At 38.3% G+C, this 11,527-nt stretch overlaps 1 protein-coding gene across 1 annotated transcript in view; it reads right to left on the bottom strand.

Moving 5' to 3' along the window:
* Positions 1–11,527, bottom strand: part of MORC1 (MORC family CW-type zinc finger 1) — a 255,866-nt gene that overhangs the window by 171,871 nt on the left and 72,468 nt on the right. The window contains exon 12 of the mRNA XM_006895351.1: positions 9,595–9,749. Within this exon, the coding sequence (XP_006895413.1) occupies positions 9,595–9,749 (155 nt within the window). The remainder of the gene's footprint in view (positions 1–9,594; positions 9,750–11,527) is intronic.

Genomic DNA, 11,527 nt, shown 5'->3' on the forward strand with positions numbered 1-11,527 from the left:
CTCGCCAAAGTACTGAAGAGCAATGATGTAACTCTGGAGACTAAGGTGCATCTGATACAGGCTATTGTCTTTACAATCACTTGTTATGCATCAGAGAGTTGGACAATGACTAGAGAGGATAGAAGGAGAATTAATGCCTTTGAGCTGTGGTGCTGGAGCAAAGTATTGAGGGCACCATGGGCTGTTAAGAAAACATATTCATCCTTGAGAGGGTTAAACCATGCTGCTCCTTGGAGGCAAGGTTTCTGGGGCTTCATCTGACATACTTTGGTCATGTTGTAAGGAGAGACGGCTCCTTGGAGAGGGACATCATTCTTGGGAGGGTGGAGGGTAGGCACAGAAGGAGAAGGCCCTCTATGAGGTGGATTGATTCAGTGACTGGGGTAATCAGGATGAGTGTATCAGAGATAGTGAGATTGGCACAGGACAAAGCAGAGTTTATGGTTGTTGTTGTACATATGGTCACCATGAGTCGCAAGTGACTCGACAGCAAATAACAACAGCAATAACAACATAGTTCTCTCCCTCGTCTGTTTCAATGCTGAGTATAATATTTATCCCCTCTTTTCTTTGTTTTCCCACAACTGTCATGCTGTGATTGAGATATTTCACTCAGAACAATGTCCTCCATGGTCACCTATTTTGTATAATATTTCATGAGTTCTTTGCTTTTCAGTGCTGTATAATATTCCATTGTGTGAATATACCACAGCCTCTCTATCCATTTGTTTGTTGATGAGCACTTAGATTGTTTCTAACTCTTTGTTATTGTGAACAAAGGTGCGATAAACATGGGTGTGCATATGTTGGCTTGGGTGGTGCTTATGGTTTCTTTGGGGTATATTCCCAGTAGAGGAAATGCTGGGTCAAATGGTATTTTTATTTGTAACTTTTTGAGAAAATGCCATACTGCTTTCCATAAGGGTTCCACTATTTTACATTCCCACCAACAGTGAATAAGGGTTCCAGTTTCTCCATAACCTGCCAGCATTTGTTGTTTGCTGCTCTGTTGTAGTGGACTTTTGAGTGACAGTTCAATCTATAACCCCCCCAAAAGCTTTTTTTTCTCCCCACCAAAAGCTTTAATTTCCCTGCTTATACCCACTGTTTCCCCAAGGGAAATCCATACTAAAGATTGTAGTAATTGATCATTATCAGTAAGTGCTTTGAAGTCCTCTTCACTATCAACAAGCACAGTTACTCTTATCCACAGAGCAAAAGTTATTAATGAGTCTTCCTCCAACCTTGAGGCTGCATTCTTAATCATATACACAATTTCTCAGATTATTTATTGAGTTTAAAGATTGGATAAAGAATACAATCCTATTTCTCATCTTTCCTGATTTTAAATATGCAGTATTTCCTTGTTCAGTTTGAGTGAGTGTTTCTTGGTTCATGTATTGATTTGTTCTGATTATAATATTCTGGTATTAGTATTCTCTGCAATGTAAACTATAATCTATTATGCTGAATGTCTGCATCATCTATAAAACACAAATTTATTTATATTTTTTCTGGTATTTCTGCTTTCAGTCAAAACCCATCTGATACCAAAATGATATTGCTCATTCTATTTTCAAAATCCAACTTTATTTTCTGACAGTTTTTGTCAATGTATTGCCCCTACTTTATTTTCTCTATTTTCAGCAAGATTTATACTTGTGTGTGATATTCTGTTGGATCAAGTTTCATGGTATGGCCGGAACAGAGAAAGCTTTCTTTCATAAAAGGACTTTATTCAGATTTGAATTGCCAATTGCCTAGTGGACAAGTGGGAGAAATATTAGGTGATGCAATGGATTGAACTTGTCACCCAAGTGATATTTTGTCAATCTTAATTCCTAAAGAACTTCTATAAATTCAAGCTGGGTTTATTAGAGGCTATGGAACGAGGGATATCAGAACTTAAGTCAAATGGATGCTAGATGAAAGCAGAGGATACCAGAAAGAGGCTATTTGTGTTTTATAGACTATGTAAAGGCATTTCACTGTGTGAGTCATAACAAACTATAGCTCACATTGAGAAGAATGGGAATCCCAAAACAATTATATTCATATAGAATCTACACCTAAATCAAGACGCTGTTGTCCAGAGTAAGCAAAGAATACGTGGTTTAAAAACAGGAAAGGTGTGTGTAAGGGTTGTATCCTTTCTCCACACCTACTCAATCTATGTGCTGAGTAAATCTTTCAAGAGATTGGACTCTATAAAGAAAACTGTGGTATAAGAATAAGACAAAGACTCATCAATAATGTGCAACATGAAGGTGACACAACATTGCCTGCTAAAAGTGAGGGGAACTTTAAACTTTTAGTCTTGAAGAAGAATAAATAGAAGAGCCTTCACTATAGATTGTGTATCAACATCAAGAAGACAAAAATTCTCACCACTGGACCAATAGGCAGCATCACAATAGATGGAGAAAAGACTGAAATTGTCAACAATTTCATCTTGCTTGGATCCACAATCAACACCTTTGGTACTTACAATCAGGAGATCAGAGGATGCATTGCAATGGGCAAGTTTTCTGTCATGGACTTTTCCAAATTACTGAGGAGCAATGTGTACCTAATTTAGGTCATAATCTTTTCAAGCACTTGCTATTCATCAGATACCAGGACAATGAAACAGGATGACAGAAGGAGAATCAATGCCTTGAGTGTGGTGTTGGAAATGTGTAATTAATATCCCATAGACAGCCAAAAGAACAAATAGGACTTTGAGAAAGTGAAGCCAGAGTACTCCTTGGAGAAGAGAATGGCAAAAATTCTTCTCACATATGTCAGGCATGTGGCTAGAAGAGGCTAATCTTTGGAAAGAAACACCATGCTTAGAAAGGTGGAAGGTCAGCAAAAGAAAGGAAGACCTTCAACAAGACTGAACAACACAGTGACTACAGCACTACCCGCAAGTGTGTCTGAGATGATGATGGCACAGGATAGGAAAGGGTTCAGATGTGTTCTTCCTAAAGTTACCATGAGTCATACTTGACTTGATGACATCTAACAACAACAAAATTTGTGTACATAATCTTATTTAAGAACGAGTTGGCTTGTTATGTTAATGAGGCCTTCTCAGTGTGGAGTGTGTCTCATGTCAATTAGTTTAGATATATAAAAGAAACTTATTAGGAGTAAAGAAGCATACATGTAGAAAGACAGATATCATATGAAGATCACCAAGGAAGTGCGGAACAGAAGTTTAAAAGACACAAGGATTTGCCATACAAACAAGAAGCAAGCAAACCTTTCCCTAGAACTGATATCCTGAATTTGGACTTCTAGCTTCCTTAGCCATGAGTAAACAAATTTGTGTCCACCAAGTCCACTCACTTGTGACATTTCTACTTTAACAGTACTAGGACACTCAATATCAGCTGAAAACTTGATCACTTGATTGTGCTTATGCAAAATTTATACTTGGACCAGGAGGCAGTCATGAGGATAGAGCAAGGAAACACTGCATGGTTCAAAATTGGGAAGGGTGTGTATGAAGAATTTTTCCTATTTCCGTATCTTTTTAAATCTATAGGCAGGACAGATTTTCCGGGAGTCTGGGCTCTATGAGAATTGTGACATCAGGATTGGAGGTAGACTTATCAAGAGTCTGTGCTATGCAGATGACACGACCCTGCTTGTTGAAACTGAGGAGGACCTGTAGCACTTCTATATGGATTGAAGCTCACCATCAAGAAAACAAAGATTCTCACCACTGGACTGATTGGCAGCATCATGATAGATGGTGAAGAGATTGAGATTGTTGACAGCTTTAGTTTGCTTGGCTCTACAATCAACACTTCTGGTACCAGCAGCCAAGAAATTAAAAGATGAATTGCACTGGGAAAGTCTTCTGTGAGAAACCTCTCCAAGGTACTGAAGAGCAATGATGTCAGTCTGGAGACTAAGATGCACCTGATACAGGCCATGGTCTTTGCCATTACTTGCTATGCTTCAGAGAATCAGATGATAACTAGGGATAATAAAAGGAGCATTGATGCCTTTGAGCTCTGGTGCTGGAGAAAAATACTGAATATACTATGGACTACTAGGAAAACAAGTACGTTCGTCCTGGAGAGGGCGAAGCAGGGCTGCTCCTTGGAGGAAAGGATTCTGAAGCTTTGTATGGCATACTTTGGAGATGTTGCAAGGAGGGACCAGTCCTTGGAGAGGGATGTCATGCTTGGGAGGGTGGAGGGACAGCACAGGAGAGGAAGACCCTCGATGAGATAGATTGACTCTGTCCCTGGGGAAATGGGGATAGGTGTGTTGGAGACAGTGAGATTGGCAAGGGATAGAGCAGGGTTTATGGCCATAGGGTCACTATGAGTCACAAATGACTCGATGGCACATAACAACAATACAAAGAACACTAGACAGTTTGAGACTGATCAAAGTAATTGCTAGCCTTCTTCCAAATTTGGGGTTCTACTGTTTGAATTCTGTTGGGAAAGTAAATGCTTATTGCACAATAAGTTTCATTTCAATCACTCAGTTCAATCCACTAAATTTCATTTTCAAAAATTTTAGTAATAAATTTCTACATAATTGCTTCTCTTCAAACACAAATTTTATTTGGCATTTCTCCCCATCCTCCTTCTTTCCTTTTTTTGGACTCCGAAAGCTGATGATTAATATTTCCATTTTATGATATGAATATATACAACTTTAGAAAACACAACAATGGACAGTAAGGTGATGTCAGCCTCACAGATGCAAAAAATATTTCTTAGATTCTTACCATCAACTGTGCCAACAGGAAATGCAGATTTGATAAATGACCCAAAGTCATTATCTCCCCATTTTGCTTTCTGCTGATTAAATTTCTAAAAAAGCCCAATTTTCCATGGAAACATACCAGATTTACAGCAAGTACAAAGATTACATCTTTTATTTATAAGGCAAAAAAATCTACCCAAATACTTTTCATCAAAATTCGGTACCTGAATATTGGATTATTATTCTAGCATTACATAACGTTTTATACTCCTGTGGAAACAAATGAATAAAGACCCCGAAGGTTTATTTCCTTAAAATAGCTAATGAGATTACTAATCCAGACTTTGATTACTTGATTCAGTTTGATAATGAGCTCTGTTGGCCTAGTGGACAGAAAGTGATGCTACCAAGCCAAATGTGGGTGATTTTAATCTGTGGCCCTCAGGCCTGGTTTTAATTGCTTTTGGTCAAAAATTCTTCTAAGTGGTATAGCACTCATCTGTCCATTTGCTGTACAGAGGTAACTCATGGTTTCTGTGATGCTAAACACTGTGACACTGATGTGTCAAATGTGATAATGGTTACCCATGGTGGACAGTGTGTGGTGGAGCTCACCAATTAAAACAAGCTTGGAAGTAGGAGTGGTATCCACTTTCGAAACAGCTTGCTTCTGGAAACTCTATGAGCTTAGAGAAAGGATGAAAGTTATACAAGTGTTCAGGTCTTTCATTCATAGGGTCGCTATGAGTCATCTATGACTCAAAGGCACTTAACAACAGCAACAATATAGAGAGAGATCTGGGGCCTAGTAGATAGAAAGTTATGCTACCAAGCCAAATGTGCGTGATTTTAACCTGCAGCCCCTCAGGCCTGGTTTTAATTGTTTTTGGTCAAACATTCTTCTAAGTGGTATAGCACTGGTCTGCCCATTTGCTGTACAGAGATAACTCTTGGTTTCTGTGATGTTAAACACTATGTCACTGATGTGTTAAATGTGATAATTGTTACCTACAATGGACAGTGTTTGGTGGAGCTCTCAGATTAAAACAAGCTTGGAATCAGGAGTGGCATCCACTTCTGAAATAATTTGCCTCCAGAAACTCTATGAACATGGAGAACCAATGAAAGTTATACAAGTGCTCAGGTCTTTAATTCACAGGGTTGCTATGAGTCAACTATGACTCAACAACACTAAACAACAACAACAAATGAAAGTTTAGCATAAGGTGTGGGATCTATGAATAAATAAATAAACTTATTATTCATGTGACACTCTCTACTTTCCCTCAAAAAAGCATCTCTGTGAGAGTATCCTCTAACCACAGATCAATTCAAAGGCACATAAGGAATTAAGAAAATAATGTCTTAACTTTTTGTTATAAGCTTTCACTCCAAGCATGATGAAAATTTAAAAAAAAAAATTCACTTGTAGATAGGACACCTGGACCAAAAGAATTTAGAGCAATGCTGCTGCTCAGAAACAGGGCTTAGTACAGTTTTCCTAAAGGAATTCTAATCAATTCAGAATAGAGTCCGAGCAGCCCTAGTGTCACAAAGTTAAGCAACAAAATAGTTGCTGATAGACTAGTAACTTGAAGTCACCAGGTATTCCATGGAAGAAATGTGGGGTTATATGCTTTCGAAAAGATTATATTCTTGGTAAACTAATGGGGAAGTTATATTTTGTCTTATAGAGTCATTATGAATTATAATTGACTATGACACTAGATATACATGTTATCCAAGGGGCTAGCAGCTCAGGAGGAAAATAATATCCATAATTCTACTTCCAATTTTAGAAGAAAAATCAGCTCTGCAGGAGAAAAGTTAGCTCTTGAAAATCCAGCAGAGTATAGCTGTTTTCTGACACACATGGGGCTCGAATGAGTTGAAACAGACTCGGTGGCAATTGTTTTCCATTTGTTTCAGGGTCAGTGAGAGATAAGAGTTCCTAGGTGATGATCTACTAGCCACAAGGTTGAAGGGTAGTCTACCTGGAGCCCACCTGGAGGGATGTGGGAAGAAAGACCTGGACATCTCTTTCTGAAAACATTAGCCAATGAAACTTCTGTGTACTCCAGTTCTGCTCTGATACACATGAGGTCAGAATTGACACTACAGCAACTAGTTTTTAGGTTGAGAGCATTTCTATGATTTCTAATGTTTTTGTTAGTAATTCTTTTTCTAACGACAGAGAAAATGAGGAAAGACTTTAGACAAAGTATATGTAGTCACTGCTATGTTTAACTTCAAACATGTTTAAAAGAATTTAAAGAGTAAATAAATAAATAAAATGAGATCTGATGGCCTACTGTATAAGAAGTTATGCTGCCAACCAAAACCAGGTGGCTCAAATCCACCAGCTGCTCCATGGGAGAAAAATAGGCAATCTTACCCTGTGTGATTCACAGCCTCGGGGAATCTGCCAGACTATCAGCTATGAGTCAGTTCCAATTTGACAACACTCACCATAAGAAAAAATATGTGAATGCATTTATCTTTGCATAGTGTTATTAAGCTTGAATGTGCATAAAAATAACGTGTGTGTTCTTTCCCCACCCCAAACACAGATTCCACAGGTCTGGGAGGGTGAAACCAAGTTTCTACTTGATTTTGGAGCTCTATGTCATATACTTTGGGCACCTTGCCAAGAGATACTCAGAAGGATGGAGGGACAGTGTAGGAGAGGAAGACCCTGGATGAAATGGATTGATACAGTAACTGGGGTTATGAGTGTAGATGTATCAGAGTCAGTGAGATTAGCTCAGAACATGACAGGCTTCAGAGCTGTTGTTCATAGGGTCTCTATGAGTCAATGGAACATAAGAAGAAGTTCGTGATGGAGCCTTAGAGTACATTTTCAGAGACTTCTGGTTGTCCTTATGTTGATGGTCCACAATCGTACTCTGAGCAGCTTTCAAACATGGACATGAAAATCCAGTTTTGACAGCAAATCTGTTCCCTCAACCTTTTCTCACCTCTAAGCCCACTCAACTGCCTGCCTTCTTCTTCTCTCTGTTTGGGAAGGTAAGGCCTTTGAGTTAGCAGCACAACTCCCTATAGATAACACCACCAGGGCAGTCTATAGATTTTTTAAAATTATCTCAAGGTGTAAAAAGAGCAAAGGCCATAGGAGGATGGCCACATTTGACCTTTACCTACTTCACAAAGGGCAACTGTCCCCATCGACAGCATCAATAATACAAAACAAATTCCTATGAGATCAGACATGTCCCTCAAACTCCAATACTTCTTTCTACTCATCTCATCACCGATCTTACTGTTTTGCTGGGTCCAAAATCTGATGTTATTGCTCACAGAACACATAGAACTATACTGAGGAACTCAAGATGTTGTTGTTGTTATGTGCCATTGAGTTGCTTGTGACTCAAAGCAACCCTATGAACAATTCAGATTAGTAATAGAATGCAATCAAGACAGCTCCTGAGATGTACACATAGGTACTTCAGCCTCAAGCCTTGCACCTTCAGGACATTGTATCCTGAGTTCTTGGTCCTGCCAATATAGGCTCTCCCCAAGACCGGATAAGATGAATTCATTCAATGACTTGGTTAATGAGGGTAGGTATATCAGAAATGATGGAATTGACTTAGGATACAGCAGGCTTCAGAGCTGTTGTATACCTGGTCTCTATGCATCAGAGTTGACTCAACAGCACATAACAATAACAACAACCCCAATGTCCAACAAAGTTCTCAGTTCTGACAATATTGTCTTCCCCCCTCTCCCAAGGTCTCGTCTCACATCACTATTTCATGACAGGTCTCTACGTCAGCCAGGGCCGCTGCTGCTGTCTTGAAATGTGTTCTACATTTTTACTGCTTCTTTTTCTCTGGGGTGGGGGAAGGTCTCTTCTTCACTTTCAGGGGAAGATGTTATCTCTGCAGCTAGAGTTGTTCAATTTATTTTTGAGACTAGTCAATCCTCTCATAGTTTATTGAGATGGGCCAATCCCCTTGTGGAATGGTAGATAGCCAAACCTTTTGTGGATAATCCAACACACCCCATTTGCACAATCCCTCCCACTCACCCACATGGTCAGTGATCCACATTCAAATAATACTAGAAAAACCATATTGAAAGACATGCTAGAGACATAATTCTTGATATGCATGATCTATGTATGTATGTCAAAAATTATGACTCTAGTCTTTAGACAACTTACAAAATGGGAGTTAAAACAACATTCATGAAAATCATTGTACAAATACACAACAGCTTGTCTATTTCTTTCCATGAATAAAGTTCTATGTCTAGGAGGTTTTAAAAGAGATTCATTAATGAATACAAAGCACACCACCATGTTGTTCATGTCTCTCTGGAAAAGGAAATTACTTGATCATGTCATATTTTTCAAATCACTGGTTTATATATTTGTTTCAAAACACATATATTCCTAGTCCTGTTGGTGAAATAATTTTAGAATTAAGGTAGTAAAGATGTGTTAGGTGGTATAAAACAAAGTTTAACCTCATTGCAAGTACCCAGGGTCAACAATTATTCTATGTCAAATAACAATGCCGTAGGCATCACTAGACCCACTTGGGACTATGTGCTCCTACAGTGGAGTTTCAAAGCTGTCTGTTTTGAATAACCTTCCCTTTGTGATCATGTGCCATTCCACAGTGCTGCCTCGTTGTCCTTCCCTTAAAACTCTCAACTGCTGCTTTATTTTTAATACAATATTCTTGGAAAGATTCTGTATCCCTTCTCATTTCCCTTGTATTTTAAATTAAGGAGATCTCTTCAGGGGCTTTGAGTTACTGTTAACTGAATAAATATCATAATTTCAGTTTACAAAAGCCACACATATTTCTCTGTATTTAACGTCTCTTGCTATAACAATTGAATACTCACTGATTCCAGTGTCCTTACAGTACTGGACCAAGTACTGTCCCATGACTTTCAGCAGATGATTGTATTCTTTGACATTGAGAAAGTCCTGTTTATTATGGGATGGTTCCATTATCTCCAACGGTATATTAACAATTCCAACCACACCTGCACCAAGCCTGGGGGAATCAATGTGTGTATATGTTTTGTGATATTAAGCTAAAGACAAATGAAAAACAAATATATTCTAGGCCTTTAAAATAAAATATTTTAAATATAAAATACAAATCTTCAAATATTAATTAATGGATTTGATCCACACCAAAATTGAACAAGATACATGGTAACGGTATTTCACTATATTAAATCTATGGCCATCCTTGATGTGTTACTCCTATAGCGTAAAACCACTTTAGCAAATCATTACTGAATTAACATAGCATTTTCTCTACACCTATCATAAGAAGAATCATCTCATGTGGGAGGGAGGCATTTTAGCACTAAGCATCACTAACAAGGACTTGTTAAAATAAACAGTTTTGATCCTTTTAATGACATTGAGCTTCTTTCTTTCTTTTTTCCTCATTTCATCAATCAGTTTGGATTTGTCATCAAGCAGAAGTCCACAAGGCGCTCATGAATTTTCTAACTGGAGCAAAAATGTCAGAGATCCCTTGTGTTAGTCTAATGAATAAATTCAACTCTTTTTTTTCTTTTCTTTTTTTTAGGACTTATAATATATACTGCAGCTAAGGTCAAAATTGGAGTACATTGTGCCTGCTGACATAATCTATTTTGGAAAAGAAGGGTGTAATTCTTCAAGAGTTCCACATTGTTCTTGGCATGACTGACACACAAATGAAATCTTTCTAATATGTCGTCTTTGTTTGCCTCTACTGCTACACTTCCATCACTTTTTCTTCCAATTCCCCCAACCCTGCATGTGACTTATCATAGTCTAAATCTTTCATCATGTCTCAGGAAACCTAATTAGACTTTCTCTTCATTTAGTTTGGCCGCCTTGTAAATGCTCATCTTTGCAACTTATGCTTACATCTAGCACAGTTTTTAATCATTCGTTCATTACGACTAAGCACTTGATCATGATCTACGAACTGGTGACAGTGATGATAAGCAATAAAGAGAATCCCTATTTATGAATTTTCTCTTCTGCTGGAGGGTGACTAACACGAGCTAGTAAACAGATAAGTGAACATGATCACGTCACTTCAGATTGTGAAAATGGCATGAGAAAAATGAAGTCAGACTGTAGTACTTGAAAAAAAACTGGCAAGTGAAGAGGGATGTAGCGGTGCCAATTTTAACAAAATAGTCATAGACGACCTTCCCTTAAAGGAGACTTTAGACTTGACACATGAATAACATACTAGAGTCAGTGGTGAGAAGATGTGAGCCCAGAGGGAATGGTATGTGCGAAGGCACAAAGAGAAAAATGAGTTTAGGGTATCTGAGGATGCCCTCGGACATTCTTCAGAGGAAGTTTATTCTCCAGATGGAGACTGGAGAAAAGTTGAGGGCAGAAGAGTATGTCACAGAGGCTAGTTCACCACAATTCCATGGTAATTTGTTCTCTTCTAAATGCAGTGGTATTTTAAACAGAAGTCTTCTCAATGATATTTTAGGGTATCATTCTTCGTGCTATCACACAATACAGAAAATGCATGTTAACTATTGTTCTTTTAGCTGATTCATAGGTTTCTTCACCAAGGGATTGCAGATCTCTATCTGTATATGTATGTGTGTCTATAAAGTTTAGCACAGTGCCTGGCATATGTTATCTCAAAACACCAGTGTCTTTTCAGAGTGTAGAGGATGATGATTGTACCAAGTGATACTGTCAAAGGGAGTCACACAAAATTGGTTGTTGTTGTTGTTGTTATGTGCTGTCGAGTCGCCTGCGACTCATAGCGACCCTATGTACAACAGCCCTAAACTC

Source organism: Elephantulus edwardii, unplaced genomic scaffold (genome assembly GCF_000299155.1).
Source record: "Elephantulus edwardii isolate Elephantulus edwardi_28Jun2011 unplaced genomic scaffold, EleEdw1.0 scaffold00165, whole genome shotgun sequence".
Classification (NCBI taxonomy): Eukaryota; Metazoa; Chordata; class Mammalia; order Macroscelidea; family Macroscelididae; genus Elephantulus; species Elephantulus edwardii.